This window comes from Oncorhynchus nerka, linkage group LG16, assembly GCF_034236695.1.
Source record: "Oncorhynchus nerka isolate Pitt River linkage group LG16, Oner_Uvic_2.0, whole genome shotgun sequence".
Lineage (NCBI taxonomy): Eukaryota > Metazoa > Chordata > Actinopteri > Salmoniformes > Salmonidae > Oncorhynchus > Oncorhynchus nerka.
In genome coordinates this window covers 1,527,501-1,539,862 of record NC_088411.1, presented here as the reverse complement: position 1 = coordinate 1,539,862, position 12,362 = coordinate 1,527,501, and the positions used below count along the sequence as shown (strand labels likewise).

General features: G+C 40.8%; 1 protein-coding gene across 2 annotated transcripts in view; it reads right to left on the bottom strand.

Annotated features, from left to right (window-relative positions):
- LOC115143886 (thyroid hormone receptor alpha-like) overlaps positions 1–12,362 on the bottom strand; it is a 218,711-nt gene that overhangs the window by 43,551 nt on the left and 162,798 nt on the right. For both annotated transcript variants that reach the window (XM_029684327.2, XM_029684329.2), the window contains exon 3: positions 10,966–11,216. In XM_029684327.2, the coding sequence (XP_029540187.1) occupies positions 10,966–11,021 (56 nt within the window). In that variant the 5' untranslated portion in view covers positions 11,022–11,216. The remainder of the gene's footprint in view (positions 1–10,965; positions 11,217–12,362) is intronic.

The following is a 12,362-nucleotide window of genomic DNA, read 5'->3' as shown; positions in this document are numbered from 1 at the left end:
TGCGTAACAAGATAACAATAGGGTACTACAGGCATTGTTGCTTTTCATATTGTTCGTTATCAACCTGAGCATCACATCTACTGCTATTCATTTCCATATGACACAAGGAAGTCATAAAAGCAATATTGAGAGGACAAAGCTCGTACAGCGAAGCCATGGTGGGAAATCCTGACGTCAGCAGGGCAAGGAAAAGCCAATTGGGCCAAAATCTTGTTTATGTCTCCAGTGACTTCAATTGCATTGTTTGGTATGGCAATTGAATTAAACAGAGCCACAGAGGCTGGAGGAGTTCAAGAAGGTCAAATGCAATGTGCTAGATGGCTGTTATCTATTCATAAAAAGGCTTGTTTGAATGGATCTCTCAACTGAAGTCGGTCGTTTTCAGACTGCAAAAATGTGTCGAAATACAAATGCTGTTGTCTTGTCTGAATGGAGTGGATGTGTGCGTGCGTGCGTGCGTGCGTGTGTGTGTGTATGTGTGCATTTGATTCCAGCTGTAGAATGATAACCCAGCCCCTCTCCGTATGTCAATGTGCTCTCTACACCTCGTCAATTTCCGCCATCTTATCAGCAACTAAACAGTACATTGACTTCATTTGCAACATCATTGACAACAGCGTTAAGGAGCTTATAATTGCATAACATTACATAGGACATTGCCTTTTTTGGCAAGGTTGAAAAGCAAAACCAATAAGGAAACAAAAAAAGCTAATGCTAAGCCATTTGCTACCATCAGCACCCACAAAACCACAACACCTAATATTACTATATGCCATTGTTATTATTAAGGGCAATAGTACAAGAGCTACTCTCACCTTAGCAGTGCAGTTAAAGGGATAGATCAGCAAAATGCTATATTTAAATTTGTGTTGCCTAACTTGAAAAGCAGGAGTGACTGCGGTCCACAGTGGCTAGTTTAACAAAAACCAAAGAGTAGATTGCAGTCACTCCTTGTTCATAGACTGCTTTCAAGGTAAGGAAACAAATGTTGCACACTCATAAGCTCTACCACGTACCTTTTTATTAATAAACAAACAATAATTTAGACCCTAACCTGACGAAGATCCTTGCAGGATCCAAGCGTAGTAAAAAAAAATAATAATAATTGGAATTTCATACAAATATTTGATTGAATATCCAAAACATACAATATACCTGCAGTGAAGCCGCTCAACAACTACACCATACCAGTCATCCAACAGACTCCCATTCAGAGCGACACACAGAAGCATCCAGGGTCAACGCCCTGCTCAAGGGCACGTCGGCAGATCTCCAACCAGGCCCAAAAAAACGGGGACCCAAACCCTCCAAGATCCCCTGACAGTTCCCTAATAGCTGTCCCTCAAACTTCCGAGACCCGACCCACAGTAACCCCCCAATACACCAACAACCAAGAAAATGAACTACAGAGAAAAAAGAAAAAGACAAAAGAAAACAGCGAACTTAAATGCAATAACACAAAACAAAGGACATCAAGGACAACTGAAATCATAACAGCAATGCCAATTGTATATATTTGAGTGCATGTCTGGCACTATTACATATGTGTGTGTATGCATGTATTTGAATGAGAGTGTGTGCATATGAATGTGTACAAACACCTGCACGGCATCAGCCTCAGCCAAACCGGCATTAGCTGTAAAAACACTGCCCCTCAGTGTCATTAAAACTTAATTTTTATTATGTTTTATTTTGACTTTACTTTTGACTTTTATCTTTGACCATCATTCCATCTCCCACCCAGCAACTCCACTCCCACTTGTCTCCAATTCCACATCCCAACCCTCAGCTTCCCTCAACCCATCCCACCTATCTCTGCTGGCCACCCTCTTCGGAAATTCTACACAACATGTATCTGTCAACTGTGCTGTGATGCTTAACGTACAATTTCAATCTATTGAATAGAATCCACAGATTGTGAGTTGAAGATAAATACTTTCACTAACAGTATTAGTATATTAGTAATTGACTGACCTGGTCTCTCCAGATCTCCTAAGAGTATTAGTATATTAGTAATTGACTGACCTGGTCTCTCCAGATCTCCTAACAGTATTAGTACATTAGTCATTGACTGACCTGGTCTCTCCAGATCTCCTAACAGTATTAGTATATTAGTAATTGACTGACCTGGTCTCTCCAGATCTCCTAAGAGTATTAGTATATTAGTAATTGACTGACCTGGTCTCTCCAGATCTCCTAAGAGTATTAGTATATTAGTAATTGACTGACCTGGTCTCTCCAGATCTCCTAAGAGTATTAGTATATTAGTAATTGACTGACCTGGTCTCTCCAGATCTCCTAAGAGTATTAGTATATTAGTCATTGACTGACCTGGTCTCTCCAGATCTCCTAACAGTATTAGTATATTAGTCATTGACTGACCTGGTCTCTCCAGATCTCCTAACAGTATTAGTATATTAGTCATTGACTGACCTGGTCTCTCCAGATCTCCTAACAGTATTAGTATATTAGTCATTGACTGACCTGGTCTCTCCAGATCTCCTAACAGTATTAGTATATTAGTCATTGACTGACCTGGTCTCTCCAGATCTCCTAAGAGTATTAGTATATTAGTAATTGACTGACCTGGTCTCTCCAGATCTCCTAAGAGTATTAGTATATTAGTAATTGACTGACCTGGTCTCTCCAGATCTCCTAAGAGTATTAGTATATTAGTAATTGACTGACCTGGTCTCTCCAGATCTCCTAAGAGTATTAGTATATTAGTAATTGACTGACCTGGTCTCTCCAGATCTCCTAAGAGTATTAGTATATTAGTAATTGACTGACCTGGTCTCTCCAGATCTCCTAAGAGTATTAGTATATTAGTAATTGACTGACCTGGTCTCTCCAGATCTCCTAAGAGTATTAGTATATTAGTAATTGACTGACCTGGTCTCTCCAGATCTCCTAACAGTACTATTTCTAGGGTCAATTTCAGGTCAACGTTATGCATTTTCAGCCATTCCTGAACCTGAGTCCAGAAACAGGCTACTTGAGGGCAATACCAAAATAAATGGTCTATTGATTCTGTATCCTCACAACAAAATCTGCAGAGTTTAGATTATTTTATGCCCCAAATATTCAACAGTTTGTTGGTGGCAAGAATTCTATATAATAATTTTAGCTGAACAGCACGAAGTCTTGAATCTTGTGTTATTTCATTTTTCTCATATATCTCATACACCCTGTACCATGAAATTGGTACATCAAAAATCTCTTCCCAACTATTTTGCAATCTGTATGGCACAGTTGTCAACATCTTGGTCTTCAAATGAAACTGGTATACTTTCCTATTTATGCGATTTTTATTCCTCCGCATTGAGCAGACCTTCCTGTACAATTCTGATAACTTCATGAAAGACATAACTCTACCATTACCATTTACAATATAATTTAAGACCAAAATATCCTTTTCAAACATCTTTCACATAAATACAGGTAAAGTTGAAGTCGGAAGTTTACATACACTTAGGTTGGAGACTAATTTTTCAACCACTCCACACATTTCTTAACAAACTATAGTTTTGGCAAGTCGGTTAGGACATCTACTTCGTGCATGACACAAGTAATTTTTCCAACAATTGTTTAAAGACAGATTATTTCACATATAATTCACTGCATCACTATTACAGTGGGTCAGAAGTTTACATACACTAAGTTGACTGTGCCTTTAAACAGCTTGGAAAATTCCAGAAAATTATGCCATGGCTTTAGAAGCTTCTGATAGGCTAATTGACATAATTTGAGTCAATTGGCGGTGTACCTGTGGATGTATTTCAAGGCCTACCTTCAAAATCAGTGCCTCTTTGCTTGACATCATGGGAAAATCAAAAGAAATCAGCCAAAGACCTCAGAAAATAATTGGAGACCTCCACAATTCTGGTTTATCCTTGGGAGCAATTTCCAAACGCATGAAGGTACCACGTTCATCTGTACAAACAATAGTATGCAGGTATAAACACCATGGGATCACGCAACCACGCTACTAGAGATGAACATACTTTGGTGCGAGAAGTGCAAATCAATCCCAGAACAACAGCAAAGGACATTGTGAAGATGCTGTAGGAAACAGGCACAAAAGTATCTATATCCACAGTAAAACGAGTCCTGTATCAGCATAACCTGATAGGCCGCTCAACAAGGAAGAAGCCACTGCTCCAAAACCACCATAAAAAAGCCAGACTACGATTTGCAACTGCACATGGGGACAAAGATCATACTTTTTGGAGAAATGTCCTCTGGTCTGATGAAACAAAAAGGTGCGAGCAAGGAGGCCTACAAACTTGACTCAGTTACACCAGCTCTGGCAGGAGGAATGGGCCAAAATTCAACCAACTTGTGGGAAGTGTCACGCCCTGACCTTAGAGATCCTTATTATTCTCTATGTTTGGTTAGGTCAGGGTGTGACTCGGGTGGCAAATTCTATGTTTTCTGTTTCTTTGTTTTTGGCCTAGTGTGGTTCCTAACCAGAGGCAGCTGTCTATCGTTGTCTCTGATTGGGGATCATACTTAGGCATTCCTTTTTCCCACCATTAGGTTGTGGATCTTGTTTTCTGTTTAGTGTCTTAGCCTGACAGAACTGTGCGTTTTCGTTTTCGCTTTTGATATTTTGTTTGAGTGGTTTTTGAACAAAAGAATCATGAACACTTTGGCCCGGAGTCTGGCCCGGAGTCTGCAGTGATGATCCATGGCACGAAGCCTCCAGTGATGATCCATGGCCCGGAGCCTGTAGTGATGAGCCAGGGAAAGGAGCCTCCAGCAATGGTCCTCAGTCCGGAGCCCCCAGCGACGGTCCTCAGTCCAGAGCCTCCAGCGATGGTCCCCAGTCCGGAGCCTCCAGCGACGGTCCCCAGTCTGGAGCCTTCAGCGACGCTCCCCAGTCCGGAGCCTCCAGAGACGCACCCCAGTCCGAAGCCTCCAGCGACGCGACGGTCCCCAGTCCGGAGCCTGCAGCAAGGGTCTCCAGTCCGGAGCTCACAGGGGGGTTCCTAGCCTGGAGTCCCGACGACTATCTACCGTCCGGAGGTCCCGGCGACAATCCCTGCACCAGAGGCGACACCAAAGTGGGGGGAGCCTCAAGCGGAGCGGGGTCTGCGTCCCACACCGGAGCCTCCACCGAGAGTAGATGCCCACCCGGACCCTCCCCTATAGGTTCAGGTTTGCGGTCAGAGTCCGCACCTTTGGGGGGGGTACTGTCACGCCCTGACCTTAGAGATCCTTATTGTTCTCTATGTTTGGTTAGGTCAGGGTGTGACTCGGGTGGGAAATTCTATGTTTTCGGCCAAGTGTGGTTCCCAATCAGAGGCAGCTGTCTATCGTTGTCTCTGATTGGGGATCATACTTAGGCAGCCCTTTTCCCCACCATTCGGTTGTGGGATCTTGTTTTCTGTTTAGTGTCTTATCCTGACAGAACTGTGCGCTTTCGTTTTCACTTTGTTATTTTGTTTGAGTGTTTTTTGAATAAAAGAATCATGAACACTTTCCACACTGGGCTTTGGTCTACTCTTCCTACCACCAATGAGAGCCGTTACAGGAAGCTCGTGGAAGGCTACCTGAAACGTTTGACACAAGTTAAACAATTTAAAGGCAATGCTACCAAATACTATTGAGTCTATGTAAACTTCTGACCCACTGGGAATGTGATGAAAGAAATAAAAACTGAAATAAATAATTCTCTCTACTATTATTCTGACATTTCACATTCTTAAAAAAAGTGGTGATCCTAACTGACCTAAGACAGGGATTTAAATGTCAGGAATTGTGAAAAACTGTATTTGGTTAAGGTGTATGTAAACTTCAGACTTCAACTCTATATACAGTATATATATATATATATATATATATATATATATATATATATTGTATTTGTATCTAAAAATCATTGTAATGTGGTTAACCTTAAAAATCTAAATGAAAAATGATTGAAATCTAAAAGATGAAATTCAACCAGAGAGTGCCCTTGGCGGGAAAAGGCTGTGGGAAAAGGCCGCACTTGACCATTTCGCTTGAATTGGAATCATTCTAGTGCAACAGTCAAGTGAGGCTTTTCGAGCTGTCATGTGACCGAATGCTGCAGACAATGCATTCACGGGTCACTAGGAGGAGTTTTTCTTTCTGACTCAAAGAGAATAACCTGCCTTAAGCATTAACGCTCATGGTACCCTTCACCAGCTCATATCTTCGTGAAGCTTGATTCAGCAGTGCTCTCGTCTGCATTGAAACCAAATATCGATCCAGTTTGGATGTGAAAGGAGAGATAAGGTGCACACTGTTAACAACCAGCACATTTGAGTTCAGCCATAATATTTGTTGTAATATTTGTTCTATCTTTCATTGGGATGGAATTGAAATTGTAGCCAGCTCTGCAATGCTTGTTTGAAAAAGAGCTATACTCAATTAATCGAAAATGAGACATGGCAATCTGCACAAAGACAAAAAAGGCCATTTTTAATCAATGGAAGAGCTTTTCTTAGTTATCTACTTGAGAACCATTTAGGGTTCAAGTAAAACTTTTGAATAAGTGAAGCTTTCAGAGAGGTTTAGTGCTTTTATATGTAATAATCTCAACCCACCCAATTGATATTCATGATATAGATAGGCATGTTTTATTTTGTCTGGTTTAGCGTCCCAGAAAAAGTGAAATATTATTTGATCATATGATTTGAAAAACGAATCATCAGGAGTAGGCAGCGCCATAAGTAAGTGAGAAAACTGAGATATGACTATGGACTAAATCAGGGCATTTTTCCATAAATAGACAGGTATTTACCTCTCCATGGTTGCAGGATCTTGTCTAGTTCACTAGTTTTCTAATGAAATTTATTGTGGAGAGCTTATTTATATATTTTGTGATATGAATACCAAGTATATCTACTTCACCATCAGCCCATGTTATAGGTAAACTGCAGGGTAATGTAAAAGTTGTATTATTTAAAGATCCAGTATGTAATATTGTACACTTATCATAATTAGGTTTTAGTCCAGAAAGTACAGGAAAGTTATCTAGATCTTCATTGCAGGGATCTAGCTTGCGGACTTAATATAAAACTTGACTCATCGGCATACATGGACACCTTTGTTTTTCAGCCTTGGCTTTGTAATCCCCAATGTTGTTATTGGATCTGATTTTAATAGCTAGCATTTAGATGGCCATAACAAATAGATATGATGACAGTGGACACCCTTGTTTTAATGCCTCTTGACAGTTCAAAACTCTCTGAGAAGTAGCCGTTATTTACTATTTTACATGTTGTTTGAGCCCTATTTCTTTTATACCAACTTTTTTCGTCCCTGCACCCCACTAAAGGGTGTTTTTGTGTGTTTGCGTGCATTTGATCACACTTGGCTGGGAAAACAAATGTCTAAATCTGTCAATTTATTGAACTATCCCTTTAACCCCAATATCACTTCAAAGGTATAGAAGGACAACACAGTGAAGGAGAGCTTAACCTCTCTAGGGTACGTGGGATGCTAGCGTCCCATCTGGCCAACATCCAGTGAGATTGCAGAGCGCCAAATTCAATTACAGAAATGCTCATTATAAAAATTCAGAAAACAAAACATATTTTACATAGGTTTAAAGATTAACTTCTTGTTAAACCAACCACAGTGTCATATTTATAAAATGCTTTTCGGCGAAAGCATACCTAGCCCAGAACATACCTAGCCCAGAACATAGCCCAGTTGACAAATTTTTACAAACAGTAACCAGCCAAGCAGAAGCGTTACAAAACTCAGAAATAGAGATAAAATTAATCCCTTACCTTTGATGATCTTCATATGGTGGCAATCAGAAGACATTCATTTACTCAATAAATGTTCCTTTTGTTTGATGAAGTCTCTTTATATCCCAAAAAACTCTGTTTTGTTTGTGTGTTTTCTTCAGTAATCCACAGGCTCAAACGCAGTCAAAACAATCAGACAAAAAAAATCCCAATTGTATCCGTAAAGTTCATAGAAACATGTCAAACAGTGTTTATATTCAAGCCTCAGGTTGTTTTTTAGCCTAAATGATCTATAATATTTCAACCGGACAATAACGTAGTCAATATAAAAGGTAAACAAGAAATGCACATGCGCATGAAAAAGCTCTGCGACACGGTAAGGTCCACTTGTTCAGACTTGTCTTACTCCCTCATTTATAAGAATACAAACCTGAAACGATTTCTAAAGACTGTTGACATCTAAGTGGAAGGCATAGGAACTGCAAATAGAGTCCTAAGTCAATACTGTAATGGCGTTGAATAGAAAACTACAAAACCAAAGAAAAAACTACTTCCTGAATGGATTTTTCTCAGGTTTTCGCCAGCTAAATCAGTTCTGTTATACTCACAGACACTATTTTAACAGTTTTGGAAACTTTAGAGTGTTTATCTATCAGTTATATGCACATCATATCTTCAGGGCCCGAGTAGCACACCGTTTAATTTGGGCATGCTTTTCATCCAAAATTCCGAATGCTGCCCCCTACCCTAGAGAGGTTAAATGAAATCCACTACAGTAGCAAACCGTTCAATCAACTTCAATGTGATTAGCAAGCTCTTTAATTCTTCCTCTTCTTTAATTAACACAGCAACAGCAGGCTTAATTTAGCCCTGAACGTCCACTATACACACAGACACATACAAACCCACAGAATCCCAAACACATGTGCACACACACACACACACACACACACACAGACACACACCAGCCCACTTGCTAATCTACCGACAGGTGTCCATCGCGGTTGAGTAATCTAGTCTGGCTTTCCTTTCATTTGCGCCCTGGTAATTTGCCACAGGGATCAGCACCGGGGAATTTGACACAGCATTCCAGGGATCCAAAGACCCTCTCCATGAGGCCATATGTCACAACCATGACACACACCAGACACAAGCACAAAGGAACAACATACACACACATACATGCACACACACCCAGGTACACGTGCAAGCACACCCACATGAACAAAAATATTATAGCATACTATGGTAATAATACTATGGTATTCACTGTAGTGTTTTTGCTGACTTTACTGTACTAGTCACTGACTAAAGTCTGCAAAAACACTACAGTGAATACTGTAGTATTTACTATAGTATGCTGTAGTATTTAAAGTTATAGTATAAATACTGTGGTAAAAGAATATTACCATAGTATATACACTACAGTTAACGTTAGTTTTTGCTGATTGTAGTATACTGTAGTATTTACTGTAGTGTTTTTTAGGACTGTAGTATACTGTAGCATTTACTGTAGTGTTTCTGCGGATATTACTGTGGTATTTATTATAGTGTTTTTGTTTTATTATCTTTGATGGAGAAGTGGGCAGATTAGCGTTTTTCATCAAACGCTAATCTGTCGCTGTATTAATTATTCTGGAGGCAACTCTGCAGAATGGTCACTAGCTGGCACAGCTACAGTCATAAAATCATATTTTAAAACTAACCTTAACCACACTGCTAACCTTAATGCCTACCCCTAACCTTAAACCTAACCTTAAATTAAGACCATCCTGTTTCTATTGATCATGCGTGAGTAGTTTCTACAACTTGATTGGAGTCCACCTGTGGTAAATTCAATTGATTGAATATGATTTAGAAAGGCACACACCTGTCTATCTAAGGTCCCATAGTTGACAGCGCATGTCAGAGCAAAAAACAAGCCATGAGGTCGAAGGAATTGTCCGTAGAGCTCTGAGACATGATTGTGTCAAGGCACATAGTTGGGGAAGGGTACCAGCATTGAAGGTCCCCAAGAACACGGTGGCCTCCATTATTCTTAAAGGGAGTGCTCAGTACCTCAGACTGGGGCAAAGGTTCACCTTCCAACAAGACAACGACCCAAAGCACACAGCTAGGACAACGCAGGAGTGGCTTCGGGACAAGTCTTGGAATGTCCTTGAGTGGCCCAGCCAGAGCCCGGACTTGAATCCGATTTAACATCTCTGGAGAGACCTGAAAATATCTGTGCAGCGACACTCCCCATCCAACCTGACAGAGCTTGAGAGGATCTGCAGAGAAGAATGGGAGAAACTCCACAAATACAGGTATGCCAAGCTTGTAGCGTCATACCCAAGAAGACTTGAGGCTGTTATCGCTGTCAAAGGTGCTTCAACAAAGTACTGAGTAAAGGATCTGAATACTTATGTAAATGTAATATTTCAGTTTTTTATTTGTAATACATTTGCAAAAACGTGTTTTTGCTTTGTCATTATAGGGTATAGTGTGTACATAAACACAACAGTAACAGAACACAAACATCATCACTATCAACTATATGAAACTATAGGCTACGCTACCAGAATGTGATATAATTCTATCCTAGCCAGGTGGAGCTGTGCCTCCAATCGCTCCGGGGCATATCAGATTGAATGATAGTTTTGCCCTTTGAGCAAGAGCAGGTTTCTCTTTGATAAAAATTCCCATTCCACTCTGCCACAGCCTGACTGGTTGAGACAGAGGAGCTTCCATTTCACTGATGTTGTGTTTTAATTAATGATGAACAGGGAAACAGCCTATGTTTGTGTAGGGCGGACTGTCTTTGAGCGGTACAGTTTGTAAGTTGCAGTTACACACTCACAAGGGTTCAGGGTTGGGAAGCCTGGAGGCCTAGTTTACAGGTTCCTTAGAAAACAAGATCAATTATTTGGAGCTGTTTCAACTTGCATACAGTAAAGAAAGTGGAAAGAGAGAGAAAGGGTAGAGAGAGATGGAAACGGAGAGAAGAAATAGAGGGAGCCGGGAGAGAGGGAAGAGATGGATGAGAGAAAATAAATACTAGCATAGTCGAGAAGCACAGCGAGAGAGAGAAACCGGAGAGCAAACTTTCAAAACAAAAAGGTAAAACACACAGTAATTCTACACTTTCCTCAGACGACCTCTAAAATGATAAGACCATGTGATACCTATTCACGCGTGATGTTAGCAGCAGGGTCATAGCCTGTAGGATTGAGACTAGGAAGTAGGGGGCGGGACTCACAGTTTCTCTTCTCCCTCTGATAGGTTAGGGTCCTGCTCCTTGGGCATGTGTTCCATTCACCTTAATTCCATCCAGCAGCCAATCATGCGAGACTGAGGCGGGCCCCACCCTCAGATGCTTGCTGGTCATTCGCAGAGAGGGGGGTCAGTCAGTGCGACATCACAGGGTCCCGGTCCGGATGGGCTCTGGCCTCCGGAGCGACCCCCCTGTGCTGGCCCTGGGACTGACGAATGGACTGGACCGGACAAGATCTGTCAATGAGAGGATAGGATACATTTAGTTAGGCACAGTTGACCGATGTGGAGACTTGGTGGATTCCTCCCTTATTCAACCATTCTGACCACTCCTCCCTCGGTTCTATTCTTCCTCCCTAATCTCTCATTCAATGCCTTTCTAATCCCAAACAGAGGGATGGAGGGATTGCGAGCATCAGATTGTTGTTAGTAAATCTGTGGTATAATAGTGGTAACACATAATAGTGTGAGTTGAAAAGCTGTGATTTTAATGGACCACAGGAATACAATTTACTACATTGCTTCATGAAAATCTCCAAGTTTGCTGTGTTCTATTTCATAGCACATCGATTGATTTTAAAGGTGGAAAGTGTTGGCTTTTGATAAGAAAAAGAAACCTACTACGTCTTCACTGTATTCTGTTTTCCTCCAAGAGTGGCTGAATATTTTTCATATATATATATTTTTGTACACAAAAATCATTACATTTATTTTACAGTCATGTTAGCATGACTATTTACCAGAGGTGTGGTTTCGAGTTACATGACTTGGACTCGAGTCAGACTCGAGTCACAAATATGATGACTTGCAACTTTGACTTTAACACCAATGACTCGTGACTTGACTTGGACTTGAGCCTTTTGACTCGACCTCACTTGATACCCTCACCAGATACCCTCACCAGATACCATCACCAAGCCCAAATATTAAAAATGATGCTATTAACAAAAGTGTGCAGCGCATCAACTCTTCATTTAACGGATTACATTTGGAAATTGTGCCAGCTGAGAAAAAGTTGTGCCTGGCAGTGCAGAGGAACGTCGGCGAGTGAATTCAGATGGAGCCCTTGGAAAGATGATACCCCAAATTATTATTTTTGGATATAAAGATGATGCTCTATTAACAAAAAACGGATTGCAACTTGCAAAACATGTAGGAAGAAAACTACAGACGGAGGAACAACAATTTACAACTTTGTTCGACGTTTGAATCTGCACAAAGAACGGTAAGTCGTGGCTAATATAGCCAACAGCTATAAAATGTATAACTTTTCTAGTGTAGCATGTAGGCTAACGTAACATTAAATTAATGAGCCTCCACACAGTCAGTCAGTGCGGGAACGTGATCATTGCACCCAAGATTGAGCTACATCTGGCTAGGCAG